This window comes from Herpailurus yagouaroundi, unplaced genomic scaffold (genome assembly GCF_014898765.1).
Source record: "Herpailurus yagouaroundi ecotype Mexico unplaced genomic scaffold, PumYag 197, whole genome shotgun sequence".
NCBI lineage: Eukaryota > Metazoa > Chordata > Mammalia > Carnivora > Felidae > Herpailurus > Herpailurus yagouaroundi.
This window is the reverse complement of record NW_024412428.1, coordinates 25,822,806-25,839,456: the sequence shown is the minus strand read 5'-3', so window position 1 is coordinate 25,839,456 and position 16,651 is coordinate 25,822,806. Positions and strand designations below refer to the sequence as shown.

The window sequence follows — 16,651 nt, the reverse complement described above, 5'->3', positions numbered from 1 at the left end:
CCAGTGCTGATAAACACTTGAAAATTAAGGCTTCCACAGACTCCTAGGACTTGATGGCCACAGAACGGACAGCTTTCTCTCTTTCAATGTCCCAGATCAGCCCTGAGAGGCTGAGACAACTTGTCCAGATGATACTGACGAAATAAACTCTCATCTCCTTCACTATGTCTCTCCTCCCCTTCCTGGCTTGATGGAAGGCAATGTCTGTTTCCTTTCACTTCTACAGTCAAACCACTAGCACCCTGACTTTGTCCACCCTTGGCACGCCCCTTCAAGATTCTGCTAGTCAAACGGTTTTAACTTTCTGAAAAAGTTGTGGAAGTGACTGCAGTTATGTTAATACTTTCACATGAAAACACTGGTTTAGCAACATTTTATATGCTTTATTGAAAGTTGACAAGTGCAACGGTTAAATACAGTGACACCTTACAGCTGTGTAGAGAACATGCACGGAAACAAATGCATATAACTACTATACAGGTAATATGCAGAAACCCCTACTGGGCGATCCATTTCATTAGCTAGAATGGATCATTTTTCAAAGTATTCAACCAGCTCAATCAAAAGACTTCAGCGAACAGGAATTTACTTCAAGATATTCAGCAACTAGAAGATCTCAGGTTACACAAAGTGACTGACAACGCCAAATTCTTAAAATTTCTTCAGGTGTGGTTTTCTTCATGTGGCATTTTTTCTGTAGATCTCTATATAAAAGACAATCCACACCTCTTCAGACAGCCAATGAGACACCTAGATTTCAATCTGTACAACCTAAATAGTAGTTACAGTCCTCTATTGTACAAAATAGTTACACTACATACACAAATATACAATAAGCAAAACAACCTTCATGGTAAGATAGCCTAGGTCCCAGCTACCTGTCACCGTCTCAGAGTTTTGTGTCATCCACTGTTTCAGAAAGAGGCACAGTACTATCGTTTTATGGATTTTTGGTGACAGTCGTCAGTTTGTACGATGAACCATGTTTCCCCTCATCTTAGGTGAGACTATGCGTCAGTCTTTACTCTGACCTCCCTTTCAAGTTCCTCATGGGGAAAAGGAGAGAGGAAAGTCCAGTGGAGCCCCACTGCTTCCAACCCCATGGAGTACACTACGTGCAAGCAGGAGAGAACTCTTGGGAGCGGGGATGGGGAGCAGGGAAGGGATGATGGAAAGGCACACAGCTCCTCAGCATGAACGGAACCACTTCTCACATATCTGCCAAGCTGCATGAGGTCCCAGTATATCCATGCTAATTCTCTGATTAACCTTTAATTCACCCAACTAAGAAATTTCTTCAAGCCAAAAGCACATGAGTGTTTAATACTGGAAAACAGAGACAATGGCATAGGTCAGCCTCACTTCTCTTGTGCAGCGAGCAATGAAATGGGTGACTGTAGAGGTGGATGGATTCCCCCTTGTACGTCTTCTCTGGTCTGTTCAGTTCAGACAGCAGCGGCCAGTTCTGCGGGGGCATGGGAGGCTATGCGGTTGGTCCTGAGCCCTGGGACGCTGGCTGGGCCGGGGGCTGTGTGGTCCCCTGTGGCTGTGTGGTCGCAGGCGGGGAGCCAGTCTGCAGCTGGGCCTGAAACTGGGCAAGCTGCTCAGGACTGGCTAGTGTCTTCAGCAGATTGTTTTCCTGCTCCAGCTGGGAATTTTTCTCTATTAGTTCTTTGATTTGCTCTTTAAGGACCTCCACTTCCTCTCTAACCGCATACATCAAATGGCTTTTCACCAGATCCTGAAAGGGGGGGGGGGGAAAAAAAAAAAAAAAAGGTTTAATTTAGTATTTCCCAGATTCTGAATTTCTAAAGCATTATTTTTGCATGATTCTCCGTAACCATTAGCAAATCCGGCCTTTATTTAAGCGGCCCTTTGAGCAATACAACCACAACTGTACAATACTTAAGTTCAATGCGTAAGGGATCAGGCTTTTAAAAAGCCTATGCTTTTTCTGCAGCCGTTAGCCAGGGATGCATACAGTGAGATCTCCTACTTGAGATGGCAAAAGGCACTGGGGTTCTGGAAGGCGGGGCGGGAGCCTGGCCGCCGGGATGTCCAGGCCCACATCCCCGCAGCAACGGTAGCTGCTTCCCCGCCCCCAAGTCCCTCCTTCCACCCCCCCACCACCACCCCCCCCCTCCACCGCCTCCCTCAGCACCGGCTGCAGCCAGTTCCTACAGAGCATGTTGCCGCATTTTCCTCCCTCCACCCCCGCCCCCCCTTTCGTGATTAAGCTGACATCACAGAAACCTGGGCAGACGACGCAGCCAATGGGAGCCCGAGTTATTTATAGCTCCGAATTAAAGGTTCGGAGTTTGCCTAGCAACAGTGGGCAGAGAATCCCGTGAGAAGAGCCACAGGCGCTGCTCCAATAACAAAGAACAGCCAAGGCGGAAATAAAAAATAGGAGAAATCCAGGCACAGTCTGAGAAGACAAAACTTTTCTCGGATTCTTCTTCATTGTGCAGTAGCCTACCTCACTGGGGATCTGTCTGTGCAAGGTCTAGAGGGCCCTTGAGATCCTCATCCTGTCCCCTCTCCTTCCCTAGTAAACCTTAAGATTCCTAGTAAAGCCACATCGCTAGAGACGTGACCACGACCAAAGGACGCACAGGGCAGAGCTTCCCTAGCAATTCCCTAGTAAAAAGGGGGGCACTTCGGCAAAAGTCCCGACGTTATGTGAAACCGACTGGGGAAGAGAGAACATTTAATACCCCCAAGGCCCGGATCTCTCTCCGGAGCAGCCATGGTATGTGGCTTCATGCTGGCCGAATGGAGACAGTGCCGGCATTTCTAAATGTATGAAGAGTAACCATCATAACTATGGATGCACTGCTTCCATCCTAATCTCTCGCTTTTTGTAATGTGCCCACATTTAGTACAAATGAGTTTTAATCAGTACATACCATAGCTTGCTCGATTTTGTTGTCAATAGCTACAACACTTGCACCAGAGGAGCTGGAAAAGAGGGGGGAGAAATCGATAAGTGGAATTTTTATAACATCCAAGACAAAAAGGATTTCCCAGTTCTGTGATGTTATTAGCATCATTTTTTGAACATTCTACAACGCTATGGAGTATTATCACCCTCCAGAAAACACCAGCCACTCTCTTACTAACTAATATCCCGACATTTCCCTATTTTAGTGAGTCACAAAAGGCTAAATTACATAATGTGGTAAAAGCCTGCTCTCTGGCCAGACCTGCGAAAAGAAAGCGATTCTAAACATTTCAAAAAGCAACATCCATGTCACCGTAGTCTCTCGGCAATGGACAAAGGAATTCGCCTGGCTATCTTTCACCTGCATTATTAGAAGTATCTCACGAGAAAATTTAAAGAAACTATCCCAGCCGACATTTACCTATTGTCAAGTCTCACAGAAGCGTTTTCAGTCCCCAGCAAGGATGACAAGAAAGAAATTGAAAAATGTCTCAGTTGGTAAACTCCTAGATCCATCGCCACTGGTCTACACCATTGGGATTTCATGCAATTGCAGCCAAAAACACCCTCGCGGAAAAAAAGGGAATACCAGCAGCCTTGTTTAAGCTAGATAAAAATCTTCTAGCTTTCTGCAGCCCAGGGAGAAACAGAAAACAGCAGCCCTAGTTTAAAGAAACCCAGCTTCTAGGGCTCGGCGATCCCGGGAAGATGCTGATCCCAACGCTGTGCGGAGAAGGCTCCCAGGTCTACAGCCGGGCTCCACTAAGGTTTTAGACCAGGACTCGAGCTCGGTGCAGAATATATGGAGGCAAGAGCCGCGCCGATTGGCCAGCACTGCATTGGAACCTCCCCCTTCTCCCTTCCCCGCCCTCTTCGCGCTTCCCCGGCCAACCCCCCCACCCCCACCTCCTGCCCCAGCCTCCCCATCGGATCCCGCTTTTCGGGTGGGCCGACCCAGGCCGCAGTGGACCCGCAGAGCTGAGGGGCCGCCTGAGGCCTCCACGGCCTCGGCAAGCTGCACCACTGCTTCGGCAGAAAACGTCAAGGGGTCCCTGAAAATACAATTGGGGCCCCGCACGTGCTTACGTTTAAGGGAGTCAGACCCCGTCCCAGGAGCTGCCTGTCCCTGAGGCTGCCGAACGGCGAAAGCTTCCTATTTGCAACCAGAACCGTCTGAGCTACTGGGCATGCCCAGTCCCACCGCTAAGACTTGGAGGAGCTCGAGTGTCTCGATTTCAATTATCTTGTTCTTACAGGCAGCAGTAATGGGAGGATTTTATAGGCAGTTTTATTTATAAGGACAATAATCGTACTGTAATAATACTTTTTAAGGAGGGAGTGAATTTTGGAGGGAAAAAAAATCACATTTGCTTTTTGAGAAATACCACCTTTCCATGGATTTATTACTTGTAGCAACAAAACAAAAAAATAGTACATATTCTTTGCTAGGCATGTATCTACTGAAGCAAAAAGGAACCCATCAGATGAAATCTGGTATATCTTCCCAAAATGTCCCTAGAGCCATAAACCTTAAAATCACATCTCCCCTTCTTCCATTTACAGCTAGAAAACTCAATCCACAGGTTGAATCCTACCTCGATCTATTTTCAGTAAGTCCCTAAAGCAAGTTTTTGGAAGTGGCAATTCCTATAAGTCTCAACCCTATGAGCCTTCTTACATCAGAAGGACTGAAATATTGTAAAGTATGTATTTCACCCTGAAGGCCATACTGACCAAGTCATTCCCTTCTCCAAACCCAAATCAAGAGAGCTGGGTGTAAAAAAGCTTAACCCTTTGCACATTTCCTCTATTAATTTAAAATACTTGCAAGAACGCACCAACTGAGGTTACAATTTAATATACTGAAAATCTAAGGCTTTAAATTTGCCTGATTATTATAGATTTCTATAGTTTGCGATTCAATACATTTTAGAAAGCAAATTTAACCTCTACAATACTGCCCTCTAATGGCACAATCCTATAAAACCACAAACAAAAAACTACAAATGGTAAAGACTTCTCTAATCCACAGGCAAGTTGTATCATCACAAATAACTCCAACATAAAATTTGACCGCAGAACAGATATATGTTAATATCCTATTTACACACACGCACACTGTCTTTTCTCTCTCAAGCAGGCATTCTTTCTCAAGTTAGCACCCTTTTATCCTCAGCATCCTTTAATTCGGGAAATTTTAATTGCCATCGGGGCCTTTCAGACATTTTTTTTTAAGTGGACCCAATACTGCCAGCGAGTATTTGGTTTTAGAAACGGTCTAAAGGAATTAGGAACCAAATGTGGTGAAAGTAGATGAAAAGGGCAATTCTCTTTTGGGTTAAAAACCAAAGTGTAACTAACTATAGAAAGGAGTAACATCTTCTTTATTGTAAGGATCGTAATAGTTTCCAAATTTTAAGTCTTTGATTTTGAATAACAATGTTTGTTAGCATTTTGTAATTTATAAAACTTATGAAATATCAAATTTGAGGAAGGCACCCATTGTCAATAAAAAGAAAAAGAGTAAGTGGAAAGCTTAAAAATCAATAATTCAGAAACTAGGGATGTGGTCTCTCTGTCTGGGAGTGCTTCGCAGAATTATTTACTACACAATAGTTTCTATATTTTGAAAGTTAAGGTTGCCACAAACTACCTGTGTAATTAAAATCATTTATATATTTTTAACTGAACTGCACAGGACAAGTTATTAAAGAAAGTATCATCCTAAACTGTAAAAAAAAGACCTTAAAAAATAAAACTATAAAAAAATAAAAAAATAAAACTCTAAGGTCATATGCAGAAATGAATTTAAAATTCCAGCTGAAATTTAAGATTACTAAATTAACTTAATTTTATTTATTTACGATGTTCCTGAACACAAACAGAAAGAAACAAGCTGTTATGCTTCCATTTCATTCAACATATCACCCACTGGATTAAGCTACAGAAGCCAGTATAAACCATCATAGTCCGTTTAACCCATATCTCTACAGAGGGACATTACAGTCACCTCCAGTACTTTGCTATTTTAAATAAAATTGCAAGAAATATTTTGTATGTACATCTTTGATCATTTGTGTATATATTTCTGGAGAATTTGCCAGGGCCAAGAGAACATAAAAGCCCACCAGAATTACTAGAAACCTATTGCCTTTCATATCTTCTACACAAATGGGCTAGATTCCTTTCAAACTAGATTTTTATATGCAAACTGGAAAGACAATTTGAAAAAGAAGGCAAATTAGCTGGAGAAAAACTCCACGGAGGGGAAACCTGGGGTCAGAAATGTTTGAGGCACAGTGGCTAGAATTACTGTCAAAGATTCTTCTCTTTGTAAGACAAAACATCTAAGAGTCGGGTGCAAGTCGGAGCTCAACAAAGACTAGCTGATAGGACGGGGAAAACACTGCCTTCGGGAGAAACCCCTAAGGGCATGGGTGACAATAGCCATCTTCAGACGTGGGGCAGAGATCAGGTCTCACTCCCTGGGGAATCCGAGCCCAAGAAACGGCCTGAACATTAAAGATAGGTGTATTTGTTGTTTTCATTTTGTTTTATTTTGCCTAAAAGCCTCTTCTCTGGATTCCAATTCCATCACCTCTGCATACTGGGAGCAAGCAAGCTAGGATGGGAGAAGAGGAGCAGGGGCAGGGCCTGTGTTTTTAATTCATTCAGTAATGCGTGCTTTTCTTCCCAACTTCACCTGACTTGGCCAATATAGGTACAGTTGGACATCTGACGCTCAAACAGGATAACCTGATTCTCCCTCTGTCCAAACTCCCTGTAAATCTAAAGTGACTGCTGGGGAGGAGGCTGAAGCCTATCGCGCTATGTCTGACCAAATCTTACGGTCTGGGAACTACCAGCTCACTTACTTTACACTCACTGGGTGCTGAGTGGGCTTACGGGGTTTAGCAAGTAAAGCTACAGGACTTCCAATTAAAAGTGAACTGCAAATAAACAACAAATAATGTTTTAGTGCTGCATCCCACACACTGTGGGAATAATAAATCGTTCCAAAGAAATCAAAACAAAATTCAGCCGTATCTGAAATTTCCTTGATTTCCATAGAAAAGTTGGAAGATAAAGAGGAGAAAATCTTCCAAAAAGTAGAATAAAGGAGATGGAATTGAGAGAGAAAAGATAAGAAACCAAAAGGATAAATCCAGGAGGTCCAACATCAGAAATCAGATGATTCCAAAAAACACAGACCAAAGAAATCATTTAAGAATTTTTCCTCAGCTGAAGGGCACAAGTTCTCCAGACTAAACAAGATGACCAAATGGCCACCACAATAAATGAAAAAAAGCCCTACACCAAAGCACAACACATGAAAGTAAAGGTCGCTTGGGACAGGGAAAATCCGAAAAGCTTCCAAACAGAAAAAACAAGTTCTAAACATAGGAACAAAGATCAGAATGGTTTTTGCTGGCTATCAGGAAACAATGGAGAAAATTCTGAGAGAAAAAATTCTCACTTGGCCAAATTATCATGTAAGCATAAAGGTAGACCAAAAGCATTTTCAGACATTTCAGACACCAAAATGGAGGAAAAGGTTAACATTTTTAAAAAATAAGGACTATCGTATATTTCAAAAGGAAAAAAAAAAAAGAAAAGAAAAATGTTTCAATAGGAAACATGAACCAGGGGCTCAAACACCGGAGAGAAGGGAAGGAATGAACAGGGTGATCGGGAAGGAGAGCTCAAGACGACAGCTGCTGAGCAAGCCTGAGCAGCATCTGATCTGTAAGGTGCAGAAAGATGGGAGCCTCTGGGAGGAAGAGCTCTGTGGCTGGGAATTCACAGAGAGATGATCCAATTCGGCTGAACATTTGCAAGGGGAGCAGAGCTACAGACAGGTGTAAGACAGATCTAATGGAACCACTGGATAAGTCTGAAGACAATCTTACAGAAAATAAAAGAAAAAACTAGTAGGCTTATCAATAAAATTTACACAACTATATTAATTTTGAAGAACTGTTATCAGTTTAACTTTAAAAACTTAATTGTACGAGGAAGGTGGTGGGAAGAAAAACTGAGCCCTAGGAACGGTTTAAAGCCGCTAAATCTGAATCGATAGCTTGATTATAAAATACATAAAAGTGAAAAAGCAAGAAATAACAGTATAAATATATCACATAGACATGAGCAGGTAAATATGAGAAAAGATAAAAATTAAAAGTGGCTGCCCATGAGGAATAGATGGGGGGGACTGAAAAAAAGGATATATTTTTTTCTAGTCACTCTGTGTGATCTTTAGGGATGCACAGGTCTTTTCCTAAAGGAGAAGAAAGAAAATGGAAGCTGCAGAGGGTTCCTGTGCTCCCAGGCTTCAGCGAAGTGCTCATCAGCACAACCATGTGAGGAAACTACCCACGATGGGAAAGAGCCACCCAAGTGGAGGAGGCAAAAACAAACGAGTTTTGGAAGTAATACAGGGTCAGGAATTGTTGGTGTTACTACCAGCCAGAGATAAAAACAAAAAACAAAACAAAATGCTTATAAACATGGGGCACCAGCTATTTAGATATTCAGAAGGATACTGCTAAAGTAGATGGGAAAAATTAGTTCTAAACTAAAGGGTGTTTTGGTCTTGTGCAAAGCAGTTTTAAAGAAAGCCTTAAAGATCAGACTGTTTCCAAGTAACTTAATTTTGTCCCAAAACAAAGCTCTAGGATATTAAATAAACACTTAGCATCCAATAATTCACAGTGTCTGGCATCCAATGAAAAGTACCAGGCATATAAACGCAGGGAAATATAACGCATAACAAGGAAGAAAATCAATCAAAATGACCCAGATATGACAAAGATGATATAATTTGTAGACAAGGATATTAAAACAATTATTATAACCATACTTTATATGTTCAAGAAGGTAGAGGGAAAATTAGCATATTAAGTAGAGGTATGGAAGTTATAGAGAAATACATTTCTGAAAATGAAAAATATAATGTTTGAGAAGAAAAATACACTGCATGGGATTCACAGTAAATTAGAAAGAGTGGAAGAAATATTAGTGATACATTTGCAATAGAAACTATCCAAAATAGGGGCGCCTGGGTGACTCAGTCGGTTAAGTGTCAGCTCTTGATTTCGTTCAGGCCATGATCTCTTGGTATTTGTGAGATAGTGTGGAGCCTGCTTGGGATTATCTTTCTCCTTCTCTCGCTTCCCCCCACCCCCTGCTCATGCTCACACTCCCTCTCTGTCTCTCTCACAAAAAAAAAAACATACATTGTTTTGTTTTGTTTTGTTTTGTTTTGTTTTGTTTTAAAAAGAAACTAAAGTAAAACACAGGGAGGGGGAAAAACTGAAAAAAAAAAAAAAAATAAAACAAAAAAAAAAAAAGAAAAAAGCGTCATTGCACTGTGGGGCAATTTCAAGCAACCAAATGTATCTTTAGTAAAGTCTCTAAAGAAGAGAAAAGGGAAAGAGGAAAAATATTTGAAGAAATAATGGCAATTTGCCCCAAATCTTATTAAACAATAAATCCGCAGATCCAAGAAACTAAGCCTCAAGCAAGAGGATTGTGAAGAACACTACAATAAAGGTGTGCCATATTCAGATGGCTTAAAACCAGTGAAAATGAGAAAATTTAAGAGCAGCCCAAGAAAAGAAAGAGATTATACACAAAGCAACAAAGATAATGTAGCCGACTTCAGGTTGGAAACAACACTAGACAGAAGGCAGTACAGCAATATCTTTAAAGTGCTAAAAGAAAAAATTTAAAAACATGTCAACCTACAATTCTATGCCCAGTGAAAATATCTGTCAAAAATAAAGGTGAAATTCATTCTTTTTTCACACATACAAATGCTGGGAGTATTCATCACAGGCACACCCTACACTGTAAGAAATTCTAGAGCAAGTTCTTCTGACAGAAGGAAAATGATACCAGCTTGCAATCTAAATCTACAGAAAACCATGAAGAGCATCAGAAATGGTAACTAGGTGGTTAAATACAAAAAAAAAAAAAAAAAAAAGTTCCCTAACAATTTCTTCTAAGAGATAAATAAATAACTGTTTACTGTTGACGGACTCATAGATACAAGAAACAAACTGTTGGTTACCAGAAAGAGGAGAAATTGGGGGCGGGGGCAGGTCAAAATAGATGAAGGGGATTAAGAGGTAGGCAGTTGCAGTTAGAAAATAAGTCATGGGGTTGTAAGGTGCAGCATAGGGAATATAGTCATAACATTGTAGTAACTTTGTGTGGTGACAGATGGTAACTAGACTTCTCACTGAGATCATTTCATAAGGTATAAAAATATCAAATCACTATGCTGTACACCTGAAATAGGATTTCGAATGTCACTTATACTTCAATGAAAAAATTAAAATTGAGGGGTGCCTGAGTGGCTCAGTCAGTAGAGCATCCAACTTGGGCTCAGGTCATGATGGCACAGTTCCTGACTTGGGTCCCGCATTGGGCTCGCTGCTGTCGGCCCAGAGCCCGCTTCCTATCCTCTGTCCCCCTTTCTCTCTGCCCCTCCCCCGCTCAGGCTCGTGCTGTGTCTCTCTCTGTCTCTCAAAAATAAACAGTAAAAAAATTAAAATTGAAAAAATATGACTAAATGTTTAAGGCAGAAATAAGAACAGTGTATTGGGAGGCGGGTGGCCAACAACATATGTAGAAGTAAAATGTAAGACAAAAATAGTACGCAGGCCAGGAGGAGAGAAGCAGCGTACAGCATTAGATTCTTACGTTACTTGAAAATACACTATTATGAGATACATACTAAGAACTCTAAAATAACAACTGAAATTACAATATAAAGAGTCATAGCTAATGAGCCAATAAAGGCGATGAAGTGGAATCATAAGAAAATATACAATCTAAAAGAAGATAGAATAAGAAGAAAGGGGAATAAAGAACGGAATGAAAACCAATTACCAAGATAGTAGACTTCTACCAACTATAGCAATAATCACATTAAATGTAAATGGTCCCAATTAAACACCTTAATTAAATGGTAGCAGTGGTCGGGGTGCCTGGGTAGCTCAGGGGGTTAAACATCCAGCTTCAGCTCAGGTCATGATCTCTAGGTTCATGAGTTCCAGCCCTACCTCAGGCTCTGTGCTGACAGCTCGCAGCCTGGAGCTTGCTTTGGATTCTGTGATTCCCTCTCTCTCTGTCCCTCCCCTGCTCACACTCTGTCTCTCTCTCTCAAAAATAAATAAACATTTAAAAAAAAAAAAAAAAAAGGTAGAGGTTGTCAGATTGAATTTTTTTTTTTTTTTAAAGGCAAGATGGGGTGCCTGGGTGGCTCAGTGGGTTAAGAATTAGACGTCAGCTCAGGTCATGATCTCATGGTTCCTGAGGTATCCGGCTCTCAGAGCCCTCTCTGTCAGCACAGAGCCCACTTGGGATCCTGTCTCCTTCTCTCTCTGCCCCTCTCCCTCTAGCTCTCTCTCAAAACTAAATCAACTTTAAAAAAAAAAAAAAAAGGCAAGACAAAACTATATGCTGCCTGTAAGAAACATATTTTAAGTATAAATGCACAAATAGGTAAAATAAGAGGATGAAAGGTGATATTGTATGTTAACAATAATCAGAAGAATGCTGAAGGCTATATTATTCAAAGTACACTGAAGAGCAAAGATCATTTCACAATGAATAAAGGGCCAATTCATCAAGAGGTCATAAAAATCTTAAATGTTCACACAGTGACAGCAAAGCTTTAAAATACACGAAGCAAAAATTGATAGAATTGCATGAAGATATAGAAAAATCCACAATTAAAGTTGGAGTTTTCAATAACCTCTCAATAATTGGGAAAAAAAACATAAGCAGAAAATAAGTAAAGATATAGAACGCTTAAACAACACTGCCAACCACTTGACCTAATTTATTTTTGTAGAACAGTCCATCCAATAACAAGAGAATACACATGCTTTTCAAGCACACATGGATTTTTTTTCCAAGATAGAGTATATTCTGAGCCATAAATCAAGTTTTAATTAATTTAAAAGGATTCACATTATACCATGTAAATTCTCTGAGCACAGTGTTATTAAAATAGAAATCAACTACAGAAAATTATCTGGAAAACCTCCAAATATTTGGAAATACAACAACACATATCTAACTCATGGGTCAAATAAGTAATCAAAAGAGAAATTAGGAAATATTTTGAACTGAATGACAAAAACATGGCATATCAAATTTATTTCAATAAATTTAACAACTTAGATGAAATGGACAAATTCCTAGAAAGATACTATCAAAACTCACTTGAGGAAGAACAGGTAACATAAATAGCTCTGTGTCTATTTTAAAAATTAACTTGTAGTTCAAAATCTTCCTACACAAAAAACCCTTAAGCACAGATAGATTCACTGGTGAATCCTACTAAACATTTGAGGAAGAAATAATACCCATTCTACACAAACTCTTCCAGAAAATTGAAGAGGAGAAAACACTTCCCAGCCTATTCTAGGAGACCAGCATTTCCCTAATAGTAAAACCAGATAAAGACATCATAAAAATCTAAACACATAAAAGGAAAACCACAGACCAATAAACATAGATGTAAAAATTCTTAACAAAATTTTAGCAGAATGAATCCAACTAGACATACAAAGGATAACAAATACATCTTAACCAAATGGCATTTATCCTAAGAATGTAAGGTAAACATGTGAAAATCAGTCAATGTGATTCACCCTATCAATAGACTAAAGAAAAACCATAGGATCATCTCAATAGATGCAGAAAGAACAACTGACAAAATTCAATATCCATTCATGATTTAAAAAAAAACAAAAAACAAAAAACTTCTAACAGAATAGGAATTGAAGAGATTTTCCTCAACCTGATAAAGGATGTCTATCTATAAAACACACTCAGCTTACATCATACTTAATGGTAAAACAATAAACACTTTTCCCTAAGATTGGAAACAAGGCATGTCCACTCTCATCACTCCTATTCAATCTGATACTGAAAGTAATAGGCAATAAGGCAAAAATTAATATATAAATAGCATCCAAATTGGAAAGAAGAAAGAGTATCTGTATTCACATGACTATGTACAAAATCCCAAAGAATCCAAAAATAAGTTACTAGAACTAACAAGAAGCATGTTTAACAGGGTCACAGAATATAAGTTCAATATAGAAAAATCAATTATATTTCTATATACTAGCATGAACAAGTAAAACTTAAATTTTACAAAGTTCCATTTACAATAACATAAAAAACAAATGAAATAGGTATAAATCCAACCAAATATATACAAGATCTTTACGCTGAAAAACTACAAAACACTGATAAAAGAGAACCAAATAATAAGGTTAGATATACCATGTTCATGGATTGAAAGAGTCAATTATTATGTTAATCCCTCCTCCCCTTAACTAATGTATAGATTCAGTGTGATCCTAATCAAAATTCCATCAAGACCTTTTGTGGAAAATGACAAAGTGATTCTAAAATGTACATGTAAATGCAAAGGAATTGGAATAACCAAAACAATTTTAGAAGAACAAAGCTGAAAGACTGCACTACCTTATCTCAAAACTTTCTGTGAAGCTACTCTAATTAAGATGGCATGGTATTGATGAAAGAACAGAGGTACAAAGCAATAGAACAGAACAGAGAGGTCAGAAATAGAGCCACACATATGTAGCAAATTGATTTTCAACAAAGATGTAAAGGTGATTCAACACAGAAAGACAATCTTTTCAATAAGTAATGCTAAAACAACTACATAGCCATATACAAAATAAAAACATAGCAAAAAAAAAACCCCAACTTGATCCATTTCTCCCACCAAATGAAACATTAACTTAAAATGGACCATAGACCTAAATGTAAAATCCAAAAATTTCTGTAAAAAAAAAAAAAATAGGAGAAATCTTTGGAACCCTGAATTAGGTAAAGATTTCTTAGATAGAACACCAAAAATACACTCCATGAAAGAAAAAAGAAAACAAACAAACAATAAACTGGACTTAAAAAGCTCCAGGCTCTGAGCTGTTCACACAGAGCCCCACACAGGGCTCTAACTCACAAACCGTGAGATCATGACCTGAGCCAAAGTCAGATCTTAACCGACTGAGCCACCCAGGTGCCCCAACAATAAGCTGGGCTTTATCAAAATGAAGAATTTGTTTTTTGAAAGACACTGCTGTAAGAATGAAAAGAGAAACTACAGACTGGAATTAAATATCGCAAGTCACATACGTAATAAAAGATCTATATCTAGAATATGTAAAGAACTCGCAAAACAAGAGAACCTAATTTTAAAAAGAGGCAAAAGATACTTCATCAAAGAAGATATATGAATAGTAAATAAGCACATGGGAAAAATACTAAACATCATTAATCATTACAGAAATGCAATTTCAAACCATAATGAGACACTACTGCACACCTATTAGAATGGCTAAAATTAAAAAAAAAAATTAAACCTAAAAATACCAACTGTTGATGAGACAGCAAAACAACCGGAATGCTCATATATTGGTGGCAGGAATGCCAAATGTTATAACCATTATGCAAGAACAGTTTAGCAGTTACTTATTAAGCCACACACTTTCCATAAAATCCAATAATCCCAACCCAAGTTATTAAGTGAAAGGAAAACTTATGCTCTCACAAAAATCTGCAAGTGAACGTTTTGAGTGGTTTTATCATAATCCCTCAAAATTGGAAGCAACCCAGAGGTGCCATCTCTTGGGTTGGGCTCAGGTCATGATCCCAGGGTCATGGGATCAAAACCCCACTTTAGATTCTCTCTTTCACAAGTGCTCTCTCTTTCTCTCTGCCCCACCCCATCCTGCTCCCCCCCCTCTCAAATTAAAAATATATATATATAAATATAAATATAAATATATATATAAATATAAATTAAAAAAAAAAAATATATATATATATAGGAAGCAACCCAAATTTCAATCAGTTACTTATACAAACCATGGTATACCTTATATAAGGAAATACTACTCCGCGGTGAAATGAACTGGACTACTGATTCACCTCACAAATGAATCTCAAATACATTACAGTAAGTGAAAGAAGCCAGGCTGAAAAGGCTGCTGAACATATGATTCCATTTAGATGCATTCTAGCAAAGGCAAAACTATAGGGACAGAAAACAGAAGTTGTCAGAGCTTTGGGGTAAAAGAGGGGGAGGTTTTGTGGGTAACAGAACTGTTTCTTGATGGTGGTATCCCCACTGTTTGTATTTGTCCAAACTTCTAGAACTATATACTTAAAGGGCAAACTTTACTATATATAAACTATCCTTAGAAAATGAAAGAAAAGTGACTGCCTCCTAGTAGCACACTGGGAAGAATGAAAAAAAAAAAACCAACAACTGCTTATACACACACACACACACACACACACACACACACACACAGACGTATTTTTTTTATAGTGGTAAAAAATATATAAAGTTTACCAATGTAACCATTTTTAAGTGCGCAGCTCAGTAGCACTGAGTGTAGTCACGCCATTGTGAAGCAGAACTCTTTCATCCAGCACATCTAGAACTATACCCACTAAACAACTCCTCTTTGACCCTTTCCCTCCAAGCCCAGTAGCCACCATTCTACTTTGTTTCTATGAACTTGACTATTTTAGACACCTGTACATGTATTATTTTGATTAAAAGTATTTTAAAGTAAAAGCAAAGAAAAAAGCTATTAAAAAAGATATAATCCAAGGACTTGAACACTTTCATTGAAGTGACCTAAAATGCCGATTTTATAACTAATTTCTCCATAATCGTTTCAAATGTATTTCTTGGTTTGAATTTTAAACTGTACTTTTGCCTTGTTCTTAAAGCTGTCAAGTTTGTTGGTGATTAATCTCTAAGAGAACTAATTTAAGTACATTGATACTACAGAGTTCCTAAATCCCACAGAGTCAAGATACCATACAGTTCTACAATCCCATAGTGTTAAAAAGATTTTTTTTTTAAATGCTTGATAAAAAAAAATACTTGCTTTAAAGTGTGAGAACTTCAAAAATCATAAAATGCTAATAAATTTAAATATAATCTTTGATGTGTTTATACACATATAAGGATTTCTATAAATACATTTTTCTGTGTATTTTCGCTCTAAGCATTTATGATTGCTTTCAAATTATTGTTACAATTCTAGAAACAATTTCCAGTCTCCCATGCACATACCTCTGTTTCTTTGCCTTACTTAACATAACTACTAATTCCAAAAGAATGCCCATATCCTAAAAAGACTCAGTGTCTTTAAGCAACAGGACTTAAATGGTTAGCATTCTTTTTTATTTTTTATCTCTCTGAAAATAAGGTCTGCAAAGCCAAATTTCTTCCTAAATTATCACTTTTCTTAATCTGGAAGATTCTGAACACCAGGAGCCAGAGACAAAAAAGGGCATCTCAGATTTAGAAGCCAGATGATATACTCTATATAAAACATCTGAAGAAATACAAAGTTGTCCTGATTATGATTTTCTATTTCAAGAATCTCATGCAAGTCTCCTATCAAAAATGAATGAATACCATTTCTATTTTACTTTTGCACAATTAGGGAAAATAAATACTTCAAACTCTTCTTTTAACTTTTTAAAAATAACTAATTACTTTAAGCTACATTTTCATGTTAAATTCCAGAAGATGTCAACAATGATAAGCAGTATAGAAAGAAGAACCAGTAGGAAGTGGCTTAACCATTATTCTATGCACACAGAAACACTTAGGGCCATTAGAGTCAG

At 38.4% G+C, this 16,651-nt stretch overlaps 1 protein-coding gene across 5 annotated transcripts in view; it reads right to left on the bottom strand.

The window, feature by feature from the left end:
- Positions 1–362: 362 nt before the first annotated feature.
- TSC22D1 (TSC22 domain family member 1) overlaps positions 363–16,651 on the bottom strand; it is a 136,007-nt gene continuing 119,718 nt past the window's right edge. For 2 of the 5 annotated variants that reach the window (XM_040448493.1, XM_040448500.1), the window contains exons 2-3: positions 2,910–2,961; positions 363–1,741 (exon numbers count right to left, since the gene is read on the bottom strand). In XM_040448493.1, the coding sequence (XP_040304427.1) occupies positions 1,484–1,741; positions 2,910–2,961 (310 nt within the window). In that variant the 3' untranslated portion in view covers positions 363–1,483. Of the gene's footprint in view, positions 1,742–1,981; positions 2,101–2,909; positions 2,962–3,365; positions 3,733–4,030; positions 4,095–16,651 lie in introns of those variants that run through there. The other 3 variants (XM_040448499.1, XM_040448498.1, XR_005782442.1) reach the window with 3 other exon arrangements.